General features: G+C 17.7%; 5 protein-coding genes across 5 annotated transcripts; 3 read left to right on the forward strand and 2 right to left on the reverse strand.

The window, feature by feature from the left end:
* Window positions 1-594: 594 nt before the first annotated feature.
* Window positions 595-2,410, forward strand: ALP3 (actin-like protein, putative; the record flags this gene model as incomplete). The annotated part of the gene is made up of 2 exons (XM_028679958.1): window positions 595-658; window positions 960-2,410. 2 exons carry the CDS (start codon window positions 595-597, stop codon window positions 2,408-2,410), a joined length of 1,515 nt encoding a protein of 504 aa, XP_028535626.1.
* A 706-nt stretch (window positions 2,411-3,116) lies between these two features.
* Window positions 3,117-3,761, reverse strand: PRELSG_0216700 (conserved Plasmodium protein, unknown function; the record flags this gene model as incomplete). Its single annotated transcript, XM_028679960.1, has 1 exon — window positions 3,117-3,761. The coding sequence occupies one exon, from the start codon at window positions 3,759-3,761 to the stop codon at window positions 3,117-3,119; it is 645 nt and encodes a 214-aa protein (XP_028535627.1).
* Window positions 3,762-4,366: 605 nt separating this feature from the next.
* On the forward strand, window positions 4,367-4,980 carry PRELSG_0216800 (conserved Plasmodium protein, unknown function; the record flags this gene model as incomplete). Its single annotated transcript, XM_028679961.1, has 2 exons — window positions 4,367-4,468; window positions 4,708-4,980. The coding sequence occupies 2 exons, from the start codon at window positions 4,367-4,369 to the stop codon at window positions 4,978-4,980; spliced, it is 375 nt and encodes a 124-aa protein (XP_028535628.1).
* Window positions 4,981-5,157: 177 nt separating this feature from the next.
* PRELSG_0216900 (conserved Plasmodium protein, unknown function) lies at window positions 5,158-6,255 on the reverse strand (the record flags this gene model as incomplete). The annotated part of the gene is made up of 5 exons (XM_028679962.1): window positions 5,158-5,205; window positions 5,281-5,378; window positions 5,462-5,604; window positions 5,893-5,981; window positions 6,241-6,255. 5 exons carry the CDS (start codon window positions 6,253-6,255, stop codon window positions 5,158-5,160), a joined length of 393 nt encoding a protein of 130 aa, XP_028535629.1.
* Window positions 6,256-7,552: 1,297 nt separating this feature from the next.
* Window positions 7,553-13,591, forward strand: PRELSG_0217000 (zinc finger, C3HC4 type, putative; the record flags this gene model as incomplete). Its single annotated transcript, XM_028679963.1, has 5 exons — window positions 7,553-12,254; window positions 12,488-12,752; window positions 12,924-13,271; window positions 13,343-13,424; window positions 13,568-13,591. 5 exons carry the CDS (start codon window positions 7,553-7,555, stop codon window positions 13,589-13,591), a joined length of 5,421 nt encoding a protein of 1,806 aa, XP_028535630.1.
* Window positions 13,592-13,891: the final 300 nt, after the last annotated feature.

The raw sequence follows: 13,891 nt of genomic DNA on the forward strand, positions 1-13,891 counted from the left end.
AAAAAAAAAAAAAAAAAAAAAAATTTATTCTTATTTGTATTTCATAAAATTTCATATATAAAATAATATTCTCTACAGTATTTTATGTAAAATACTTAATTTTTTCTTTTTATTTTTTCTTCTATTTATTTTAGTATATTTTAAGAATTAAAAACTTATTTATTTACTTTTATTTTCAATAAATTAGACACTTTATTTTCACTTAATATTTAAGATTACAACAATAAAGAAAAAAAAAAAAATTCTTCAATAATAGTGTAAAAGTATGAAAATACATATATTGGATAGCACATATAAATTAACTAAAATATTCAACTACTAAATAAATTTCAAAATATCAATTATATATATATATATATATATATATAATTTAATATTCCTTTTTTTTTTTTTTATATATCCAATGTTAAGATTGATACATGATAATTTAAATTTTACTTCATAACAATGCCATAAGTTAAAAATTAATTTTAAAGTTTAAGTTATAGGATTATAATAAAACAGTAAAAAAAAAAAAAGAGAATTAATCTAATAAAGTTAATAGATATATTCTGATTTTTGCATATTTAAGAGAATATATTAAAAAAAAGGAAGATGGAAAAGAAATTAAAAAAAAATGATAACGAAAATGATTACAAACATATAATATTACAAATAGGTTAAGAAAAAAAATATAAAAAATAAATATTTATTTTTAGATTATTATTATTATTTTTATTTATTTTTATTTTATTTTTTGTTTATATAAACTAGTTAAATGTCTTTTTATTATAATTTGAAAAGTAAAATTTTTTATTTATACTTTCAAAATATTTTTTTTTTTTTTTTTTGGAGTAACAGTTTTTAATTTTATTATTGAAAAATCCTTTTTTACATTATATATATATGTTTAATATATGTTTATTTTCCTTTTCTCTATTATTTGTTACTTTATATTTTCCTATGTTCTCTTTATATAGGTAGAAAATATACTTATGTTGGCTTTTCCGGTTTGCATAAGCCTTTATTAGTTATAAATACACCTGGTTTTTTTATTTACGATGAAAGATTTCATGATTATGTTGAAAATAAAGATGAACTTTATGAACTAATAGATATTTTTTCAGAAACACAAAAAATAGAGAATGGAGAAAATACTGAAGAGAACGTTTTGCTGTTGAAAGATAAAAAAGAAAAGAAAAAATTAAAACAGAAAAATGAAATTAATGATGATAACGAAGATGAAAAAAAAAAAATTAAAAAAGAACCTAAAAAAAAAGAAAAATTAATTTATCATTATGAATATAAGTATAACCAAGATATTAATTTATGGAATACATTTTTTGAAGAATTTCTTTTTAGAATATTTCATAATTTGACTAAAACAAGTACAAGAGCAAAAAAAGTTATATTAGTTTTGAATATGTTCATTCCAACAGTAATTAAATATTCTCTATGTAAAAGTTTAATAGAAAATTCAGAAAATTCTTCTATTTCTTATATTAATGATTTAGTATCCCCTTTATATTTATGTAATTGCAATACTTGTATAGTTATTGATTTAGGTTATTTAAATTGTCGCCTATTACCAGTAGTGAATGGATTACCTTTGTATCACAATTATACTTATATAAATAATGGTGGTTTTTATATAAATAGAGAAATTAAAAGATTATTAAAAGAACAATATATAAAAAGGGATATTTCTAAAAATGAAAATTTACATACAAATGTTTATAATAATATTAGTAATAAAAGTGATAGTAATAACAATACGTTCAATTATAATAATCTAAAAAGCAATAGTAAAGATACAAAAGAAAAAAATAGTGACGAATCAGTTAATTTTTTGAATTATTATTGGAACTTATACACTCAAGAAGAAATTATAAATATTATTGATAGTATGTCGGATAATGATATAGAGAATATAAAAATAAAATATTTTTATTTGAAAAACGATAAAAATAATTTTAGTAGTGATAAGTATATTTTATATCAATTTAAAAATTATGAAATAATAATTGAACCCGAAACTAGATGGAAAGCTTGCGAAATATTATTCAATAAAAATTATGATCAAAATTTATATTCTTTATTTTCTAATATATTAGAAAAATTAAATATTATGGAAATTTCTGTTTTTTATAATATATTATTAGTAGGTGGATGTAGTAATATAAAAGGAATAATTTCAAAAGTTGCTGAGGTTCTTTTTCAAGTATTAAAAGAAAAAATGAAATTTACGAAAAACTTTGAAGATAAAGTAAACTTTCTTTTTCCTAAAATTTCTCCTAATTTACGACAATTTATTGGAGCATCAATTTATTCTAATTTAGAAAACTTACCCGAATATACCGAAGAGCATATTAACAATAATGTTTTGTACGAACATCTCAATGAAGATGTTTATATAACCTTTAAACAATAATTATATATTTCTAACTTTTTTTTTCTTTTTTTTTTGTTATCATTGAAATATGCATATAGAATAACAATACTCTTATCTTTTTTATTTTCATAATAAATATTAAATGTTTTTTAGTTTACGAATTTGTATAAAAATATATCTAATTAATAATATTATTCTATATGCTTCCCAAATAAAAAAAAAAAAATGGCATCTTCTTTTTTTATTAATTTATTATTATATTCAAAATAGTTATTAGTAAGAATACAAACACATATATATATATTTTTATTCTATTTTTTTTTTTACAATTTACTATTTTATTTATTTTTTTTTTTTTTTTTGTTTGATTTTCTAATGTAAGTGCATTTTATTTTACTTCTATTATATGAAAAAAAAAAAAAAAAAGCTAAATAGTCACAATAATAAAATTCTATATATATTTATAATGATAAATCTATAAAAAATTCAACTTTTTTTTACTTGATTCAAATTAAATCTTTTTTTAACTGCCTAAATATATATATATATATATATATATATATATATATATATATATATATATATATATATATATATATATATTATATATAATATGTTTTATTTTCTTGAAAATAGGATTTTTTTTTTTTTTTATTTATACTATAATATGTTATTTGTGTATCATCATGGTTACATCTTTATTCACTTTATAATTTATCTTGAAACTTTAGCTAATGCTATCTTTCTATAAATTTTTAGAGGTTTCAATTTTTTCTATATTTTGATTGATATCATTCGTTTTTTTTTCTTTTTTTAGTTTTTCTGTCATATTTTTTAGCTTTTTTAGTATAATATTTAAATGAGCCTTTTCATTTTCAGCCATTTTTTCATATAAGTAGGAGTATCCATTAGTATATAATGGTTTTACTTTTTCATCAATTGCTAAACACATATTTATTTTTTGTTGTTTTTCAATCTCCATTCTTCTGTTATAAAATATTTTTTCTACTTTTTCTAAAGCCTCTTTTTTTCCATATCCTCTATTCATATAATATAATTGATGAGTAGCCATTTGTGTAATTATATGATCACTTCTAAAATAATCATATCCCTTTATGTTATTATTACCTTCAACAAAGCAATCTTGAAATCTTAAATGAGGATATTTTTTTAATAAAAATTTTACTAAATCAATATATTTATTATTATTATACTTTGATTTTAAACTAACATTGTATATTTCCATAGGTGGGGATCTTTCTGACCATTCTAACCATCGTGGTTTATCATATAAATTAGTTTCAACTAGCTTTCTCATTTTATCAACAATATTATATTTTAAAAATCTGCAAAAATTTGAACCATTTGGATGAACAGCACCTTTACCCATTATAAAGAAAAAAAAGTATATTTTTCTTTTTTAAATTATTTAAAAACTTAGCAAAGATGTATATATATATATATATAACGTTATTGAAACTGGCTAAATATAAAAAAATTTTCTTTTTTTTATTTTTTAATCTTCTATTTATAATTATTTTTACATTTTCATTAATCATTTTACTTTTTATTTATTTTATTCATTTCTATTAAAATTTGATTATTTCTTTATTGTTTCATTTTTAAATATTATTCTCCATTAAAACTAATTTTTTTTTTTTTTTTTAATATACATATTAAACATAATTCAATTATCAAATTATTCTAATTTAAAAAATTTACATAATATAAAATTCATAATTAGATTATTTATATATATTTTTTTCACTTTTTATAAAATTAACTAAAAAATATATATTTTTAATTAAATAAATAATATAAACTTTTTTTTTTTTCTTTGAGATATGTTAATTTTCTTGAAATACTTTTACATACTTGAAAATAACACAAAATATATAAAAAAAAAAATTCATTTATGAAATAAAGAGTAATTTAATACTTCTCATTTTTAATTTTATAGTTTTTAACTTATTTTAAAATTAAAAATAAGATAAAATGAATCGTTTCGCTATTTTTTTAAGGAAATTATCTACCAAAAATATGATCTCCGAAGATTTAGATATTTTAAAAAAAAAATTGAGATGTAGATTTAAAAGTGTTAGTTTTATAAAAATATTATAATAATTTGAAAAAAATATTTTATATTTAAAAAATAAAAATTATAAATGCATAAAGAACAAATTTAAATACTTATCAAATTTATGATTATATCAAGAACATTTTATAGAAGTGTTGTGAAATACATACATGTATACATTATTGATACAATATTATTTTAGTGATACTATTTATTACTTAAAGAATTTTTTTTAAAAAAAAATATATATTTTTTTTAGGTTGGTATGCTTGAATTAGATACGATAATAAATAATTACTTAAATGCAAATATGAATAAAATTGATAAATATAAAGTAAATTTATTATATAATTTAATGGATATAGACACTAATAATTTATTGAAATTGTTTTATTTTTATTCAAACAGTCAGAATCAGAATGTTGAAAAATTATCGGATTATTTAAAAAATAAGGATGAAAAAGAAATAAAAGATACCTTTAAGTTGTTAATTGATATACTCAATCACAACGCAAATATTTCAAGCTCATAATAAAAAGCAAGTATAAAAGAATTAAAGATAGTGTATCTTTTTATTTTTTTTATTTTCTTTTAATCATCGACATAATTCGAGAAACTAAAAATTTTATATAAATCACATAACATTATAATATATTTAATATAATTGTTTATATTTTTAATTAATTTTTTTTTTTTATTTTTTTTATTTTTACATTTCAATTAAGTCAGAATGATTTATATTTCCATCTTTATCCACCTAAAATTTTTTTTTAAAGCAACAATTTTTAATATTTTTTTTATGAAACAAATATTAAAATTAAAAAAAAATTACCGGAACATCGATTAAAAATTGCTTAAACTCGATTTCACTAAATTTATTTCCATTTTCGCATAAAATAGTTTTCAAAGAATTTTTTTTTATAATATTATCTATTAAAAAAAAAAAAAAATAGAAATTAATGAAAAATAGACAGAGAAGAAAGAACTTAATAAGAAAAGGAAAAAAAGGATACTGTGAGGGTTCAAAAAATTAATACATTTCTCAATTTTTTTCTTTGCATAATAGTTGCTTTGGAATTTAACAACATAATCATTTAATTCATCGAAATTATAAGAGTTTTTATCTTCCTCAAAAATTTCATCGTAAATTTTAAATCTATGAAATTACACAATTAAAAAAAAAGAAAAAAAAAAATATTAAAAATATTTATATCATTTGTTTTTTTATTTATATATATGTATAAATATATTTTTTATGAAGATCAATATACAAATATATATTTCCATAAAGTAAAAATCTATTAAAATGAAACTTTTAATTACAACGAAATATATATATATATATATGTGCATGTGCTACATGTATATATAAATATTTCCATTTAAACTATATATATTATTTTAAAATAAGGTAATTAAATAAAATTATATTTGTTGAATATACCCTAAAGATTTAAGTATTATAATCAAATCTTTTTTGTCAATATAATCTTTTTTTTTTTTCAAATTAAATAAATCATTAATTCTTGATTTCTAGAATATATATATATATATATATATATATATATATATATATATATATATATATATAAAATATATTTATAAAATATGTATATTTTAATTTGCTTATATGCATGAAAAATAATGAAAGTAGATATCCTTGTAAAATTTACTGTTCAAATTATTAAAAAATGATTACTATATTTTTCTGCTTTTGTATTTATATTTTATTTCTCATTAAATTAAAACAGGCACATTTAATATATTCTTAAAATAAAAATATAAATATTACTTGTAATTCATCCATATTGTAAATATAATAAAAAATTTAAAAAAAATTTTTTTTAAATGTTTTATAAATGTGTATATGTATATTTTGAGCTTGTTAAAATACTTAATAATCTGCAAAAAATTGGATGTACATTAACTCAATATATATATATAATTTTTTTTATATAAATATACGATTATATATATTTAAAATATATAATTTTTTAGTATTATTTTAAAATATTAAACTTTTTTTTTTTCACAAATATTTTCATTACTTAATCTGTAAGATAATTACATCATTTTTTTGTGAGGCATTAAATGTAAGTTTTCAATTTTTTCTATTTAACAATTGTATATTTGTTTTAATATATGCATTTTTTTAATATCTTAAAGTTTTTTTTCTTATATTATTATTTTATTTGTTCATAATTAATTGAAAAAATATATTGAGAAATTAAGAAAAATAGTATATAAATATTTCTACAAAAAGGCCTTGTGTATATTTTAAAACTTTTCTATAGAGCATATAATTCTTATAATTCTTTATTGAGCTTGAGATATATAAAATTATTAAACTTAAATATATATCATAACTTTTTCCTTTTATTTTTTGTTATATTTTTTTATCTTCATTCTTATGTTTTTACTGATATCATGTCTTATAAAAATATCACAAAAAAAAAAAAAAAAATTAGAGTTTTTTGTACGTTTTTTTAGATTTTATTTTTAATATTACATTTATTTTAGTGGATAAGAGTTAAGTTTTTTTTTTTTTACTATATTTTATTGTTTTATTTTAGTTTTTTTAGTTTCTTTTTTTTTTTTTTTTAGTTTCCTTTTTTTTCTTTTGTGATTGTATTATAATAAAATATTGCTTTAAAATATATGTATGTATATATATATATATAATATAGATATACTTAATAAATTAATTTAATAGATAAAGTTTTTTATTTTAACAATATATAAAAATAAATATATATTAAGGTTTCGATAAAAAGTTTTAACGAGACAATAACATCTATATAAAAATAAATGACCTCAATTATTATTGTCCATAAAATATATTATTATATATATTAGAAAAAAAAAATAAAAAAAAAAGGAAAATATAAAATGTGAATCAAGCACATTTCATGTAAATGAAATAATATATCCCATTAACAATTATATTTTTTTTTTTTTTTTTTGTAATTAATTTGACAATTTCTTCTTTTTTTTTTCAAATGTAATTTACCGACTTATTTTTTTTTTAAGTTAATATTGCTATTTATATGTTTTAATCTTATTTAAAATAAGGAATATACATATATATAGATAAAAGGAAGAACATGGTTAATGAAAATTATTTAATGGAAAATAATTACTCTAAAAATCTAGATTTTAAAGAAGTAGAAACTGAAATAAAAGCGTTTAAAATAAAACAAAATGAAACATTTGACTTTTATATAGATAGTATAAATAAATTAATAGAAAATGTTGAAAAAGCAAAAAAAAATTTAGAAGAAAAAAAAAAGGGAAAGGATATAAAAGATGAAAATATCAATCTTAATGATAATATAGCAAGCAAAAATAGTAAACTGAATAAAAATGATAATAAAAATAGTATCTATATCAAAGAATTAATAAAAGATGTTAAAAATTTAAAAATAACAGAAAAAATAAATGAAGAAAATAAGAAATTTTATAATATATTGCTGTTATCATATAAAGGTATAATATCTTTAATAAAACATGAAGCTCCTGAAATATTCAAAAATGTCTACATAAAAAAGAATGTTATTCTTAGATTAATTCTATTACATTTTTTGCAAAAAGGAGACTTTTTTATGTATTATGTATTAAATAATGAAATTTTAAAGAAGAAAAAAAAAAATATAGAAAAAAGTGCATATAATATTGATCAATTAAACAACAATTATATCAATAAATCAAATAATGTAATAAGTAAAGATAGTAATTCTTTAAGAAATAAAAGCGAAAGTAATACAAATAATAAAGATTTTTTGCTAAATAAACCAAACTCTTTTAGTGAAAAACTTTTAGTTAATAATTTATGTTCATCCTCTAATAAGAAAAAAAAAGAGGAAGCAAAAATAAAAAATTCTATAAATGAAGAAGAGTTTAACAATAACAAGAATTCTAAAGATGAAATTTTTGAAAATAAGGGAGATAATAATCAAGGAAATAAAAATAATGTTTTAACAATTTATAATAATTATATATATAATGATAAAGAAAAAGATATAAATTATTATATTGTAAATAATAAGTACAACGGAGATAAGCATTCAATTCTTTTAAACAACATAAGTACAAGTAATATGAATATAAACAATAAAGAAAGTATATTTTCAAAGTTAAAACAAGAATATATAAGAAAAATAGAATTTGAAAAAATTCCAGAAGACATAAAATTTGAGCATGCATTAATTGAAAAAGAATTATTTGATGGATATAAAGAGTTACACATAATTTTATATGATTTAAAAAAATTTAAAGTAGATAAATGTATTAAATGGTATAATAACTGCAGTGAAGAAATAAAAAAAAAATATTCTGAGTTAATATATTTATTACATTGTATTAATTACTTAATATATTCTAAGAATGACAAAGAAAAAGCATTAAGTGTTTTAAGAGATCTTATGATAAACTTTAAAGAAAATAAATCGCATATATCAAGATTAAGTACATTTATATGTATAGGAGTTGATAACTACTTTTTTAAAAATATGCTTTCTAATGTCAATTCAAAAATTTTTAATTATTTTAAGAGAGCTTTTAATGAAGAAGGCATAGTTATTAATTTGCATAATAAAATGAAAATGAAAAAGGATAAAAAAAAAGTTGGTAAGGAAAAGAGTATAGATTTCAATAAAGATTTAATAAAAAAATTTCCAAAGAATAGTAAGGTGACACACAAAAGGAAAAAATGTGATAACAAAAAAAAATTCATGAAAGAAAAAAAAAATTCATTGAATAAAAATCAAAAAAATGAAACTAACGGTGATGATATTGATTTAACAAACTATAATACAAATAAAAGAGGTGTTAAGATTTTAAGAAAAAGAAGAAAGAGCAATAATAATCATAATAGATCCTCTTCATTTATTTCATGTAAAGTGGAAAAAAAAAGACTAACAAAAAAAAAAAAAATAATAAAAAAAAGATTAAAAAAAGATGAAAATATTTTGAAAAGAAAAATTAAAAAAAATAATGAAACAATAAAACAGAAAAAAAAAAAGAAAAAAAAGAAAAAAATAGATTCTATATATAGCATGTACCAGAAAGAATATGCATTAAACATAAAAATAAATCGTAATAAAATACCGTTAATTCATAATAATATATATAAAGAAAAATATACTAATGTAATTTCTGAAAATTTTTATAATAATAATTTAAATGAAGAAAATTTTACTCCCTTGTGTGAAACATATATGGAAAATAATATAAATCAGTTAATAGAAAAGGAAAAAATAAAAAAAAATCCTTTTTATTATGCTGTTTCTAATGATAGCTATATAAACAATAATAATTTAGTATTACCTAAAGTAAAACTTAATCATAAGAACAGTAAAAGTAAAAATAAAAATGAAGAAAAGCTAAATAAAGGATGGTATAAACATGTTTTTAATTGCACAAAAGATGTATTTTCAGAGATTGTTGAATCTCAAAATGATATAAAAAAATTGATGAAAAAAGATATAAAACTTAATAAAGGTGTAGACTATTCTAATAATACATACTATAAAAGAACAGAACCAATTTACTTATATGAACTAAGTGAAAATGAATTCATCCAATTTTATCAAAATGACAATTCTTATATAACTTATAAAATATTAAATAAAGCAGCACAATTTTATGATAATAACGATACTAAAATATATAATAATCTAATTCAAAATTTAAATAGTGGTTATAACACAAATTATATAAATGTAAATAATAGTATATACAATGAAAATATTTACAATAACAATTTTTATAATAACTCTATTCATAATAATAGTTCTTGTAATATTAATCTTAACTCATTTAATCATTTAAATAATTCTTGCTTTATTAGAAAATCTAACATGCTTAAAAGAAAATTTCCTAAATGTAAATTTTTAAGTCATTTATGTAAAAATGAAAAAATGAATGAAAAAAATGATCTTTTGTCAAAGGAAGAGAATCTTAATGATATATTATTAGATAAAAAAAAAAAAAACGAAAAAAATGAATCAAATAAAGATAATAATGAAAATTTCGAAATGAAAGAGACAAAGAAGAATGAGGAGTTAAAAGAAAAAGCAGCAGTAGCAGAATATATTAGTAGTGTGTTAAAAAAACATAAAAAAAATGAAGATTATGAATATATTAATTTGAAAGATATTAATGAAGAAACTAATGAATACTCATGTAATAGTTTTTATAGTGATAAATCAATCAGTTCAAATAAATCTTCAGATTCTTCAAGTGAAAATAATTTTTTCAATGATTCTAGTTACGAAGAAAATTTGAAAAAGAAGATTAACAAGGTAAAAGAAGAATTTGATTTAATAAAAGAAGATTACTTAAAAAAAAATACAATGACAGCTTTATTAAACACAAAACATATACAAGCATATAATAGAGCAGTATTAGCTGCGAAAAATACTAGATTAACTAAAACATCAATTGATGTTAGTAGAATTTTATTAACACATGCTTTGACTACTAGAGATATATTAACTTTACGCAATACACTAGCAAACAATAAAAATGATTCAGAATTTAGGAGAATATGCTTAAAATGGAAATCAAAAAAAATTAAGCCAAGAAATAGATTAAGAAAAAGAGAAAAAAATAACGAAAGTAATGATGGTGAAAAAAAAAAAAAAAAAAAAAGGAACAGTAGAGTAAATAAGAAAAAAAAGGAAAAAGAATTTTCAAAAAATGAAAAAGAGGAAACAGATAATGACGATAATATAGATGATTATATTAAAAAAAAAAAAAACAATAAAAGGAGCAAATTAAAATTTAAATGTGCTAGTAAAAAAAATAATAAATTCATATCCATTGTAAAACCTTCTATTTCTCATTCTTTAGAATGTTTTGGTTTAGAAGAATTTATTAAATTAACAAAAAAAAATTTATTTCTTAAAAAATCTGATGATAAACAGCGCGAAAATGAAGATATACCATCAAAATCAAAAGATAAGAATAATATTCCAGAAAATAAAAAAGTTAATAAAGAAGTAGATATGAAGGATATAATGAAAATTAAAAAGGAAGAAAACACTGAGAAAGAAAAGGAAAATAAGGAAATTGAGAATAAGGGAGAGAACGAAGGAAAAATAGAATTAGACAAAAAAGAAATGTACACAAAAGAAAATTGTGAAAATAAATTAGATAAAAAAGATAAAGAAAAGCTTGTTGAAGGAGAGAAAGAATTTGATAAATCAATAAAGGAAAATACATTTAAAAAAGATATGAATGAAACAGATAAGAAGATTAATAACGAAATATGCATAGAAGTGGATCAAAAAGATAAGAAAATTAATAATTTTATATTAAAAAATGAAAAAGATGAAACTGAAGAAAAAAACGAAAACGAAATAAATAAAAAGGAAAAAAGTGAGATGGATAGAAAAGATAAAAATGAAAAAGATGAAAATAAAATAGATATAATGGAGCATGAGAAGGAAATTAAAGATAAAATAGATAAAAATAATAAAAATGAAGTGAATGTAAAAGGTAAAGAAGAAGTAGATAAAGTAAATGAAAATAATGAAAGCGTAATATACAAGGAAAAAAAAGACGAAAAAGATAAAATTAATGATGATGCTGAAATAAAATTTAAAAAAGAAAAAAAAGGAGTTTTTTATGGATCTTATAAAAAAAATTTTAAAAAAAGAAGATATGATTCTAATTCTTTATTAGAAGAAAAGATTACGGAAGTTCAAATGAAAAGAAATAAAAATGAAGGTAGTGATTTTAAATCAAAAAAAAATAAAAAAGAAGATTTTAGAATAAGCAAAAACATAAAATCTTTATCTACAGGTAAATAAATAACCTTTGTATTTTCAAATAAAACAAATAATTTTAATGTATATTCATTATTTTTTTTTATCTTTTTTTTTTATAATTTCATTTAAAAAAAAAAAAAAAAATATATATGTGGATACATTTATTTTAATTATTTTATTTATTATTATTTTATATATATTCATGTGTATTTTTTTTTTTTTAATTTCGTAATATTACCACATTATTTTTTACATTTTTCTCTAAAGTTAAAAAAGAATTTTGTAGAAGAAATAGTGATAGCAGTGGTAGCGAAGGTAATAAAAAGAAAAAAGACAAAAAAAAAATAGATAAGGAAAAAAGTAAACATAATAAAAAAAATTGTGAAAAATTTAATAAAAAAGAAAAAAAAGAAGTGGGAAAAGGAGAGAAAAAACAAAAAAATCTTAAAAAAACAAAAAGTGAAAATTATGAAGACAGAGAAATGAAAAAAGGAAAGGAAAAAGAAAAAAAAATTTTTATTCATCTAGAAAGGTTAGAAAAAAGAATTAAATAAAATAAAGTGAATTATATATCGATAACTGAATTACATATACAACTATTAAATTAAAGAGTATTTTTTTTTTCAATATAATCGTACGTCTATTGAACCGTTACATGCTTTTTGAATTTTTTAAACATTATTTTATTTATTTTATTTTTTAGTCCTTTATCGATTTTAGTATGTGGTGGACTAATAAGTTCAAAAAAGTTAATAGAAGCTCATGCTATTTTAAAAGAAAATAATAAAAGACTAGAAGAAGCTAAGAATAATTCTACATTAAATAACACGAGTTTAAAAAGTTCAGATAAGTCTATTGATAAAATAGAAAAGGAAAAAAATAATAGTATGAAAAAAGAAAATGGAGTTTTTTTTTCTAATTCATTAGCTATAGAAGTTGATTTAAGTGGATGCTTTTTCTTTCACTCATCATTTACTTGCCCAATTAGCAGAGATATATCATCGAAAGATAACCCTCCATACTTACTTACGTGTGGCCATGCTATTTGCAAGTAATCTTTTAATAAAATATTTGATTTTTTTTAAAACCTACATACATATTTAATTTTTTTTTTTTTTTTAGAAATTGCGTAGATAAAATTCATGCACAAAGATCGAGGCAATGTAAATGTCCTATGTGCCCTCAATATTTACACATATTAGAGGTAAATAAATATAAGATTTTTTTTACTTTTACATATATTTATCCCTAATTTTGCACATGTTTTTATGCATATATATATATATATATATATATATATATATATATATATATATATATATATATATATATATTTTTTTTTTTTAGATTATTCCTTTATACTTTAGTTAAATTTTTTTTTTATTATATTTTGTGCTTGGGTTTATAAAAAATAGCGTAAACACAGTTTACTCATTTTATTATATTCTTTAGCATAAATATTTGATAATTAAAATGAAATTATAATTTAAAATTGTCATGTATAAAAAAATTCTTATTTCAAACTATTTTTAGATATATAGTATTCTATTTTTTTTTTTTTAATATTGAAAAAATTTATAAAAAAAAATATTACATTAAATAAATAATGTATTGAAGAAAAAAGTTTATGAGCTTTTAAAACATAAAATCTACATAGAAATATATTTCTAA

Source organism: Plasmodium relictum (assembly GCF_900005765.1).
Source record: "Plasmodium relictum strain SGS1 genome assembly, chromosome: 2".
Classification (NCBI taxonomy): Eukaryota; Apicomplexa; class Aconoidasida; order Haemosporida; family Plasmodiidae; genus Plasmodium; species Plasmodium relictum.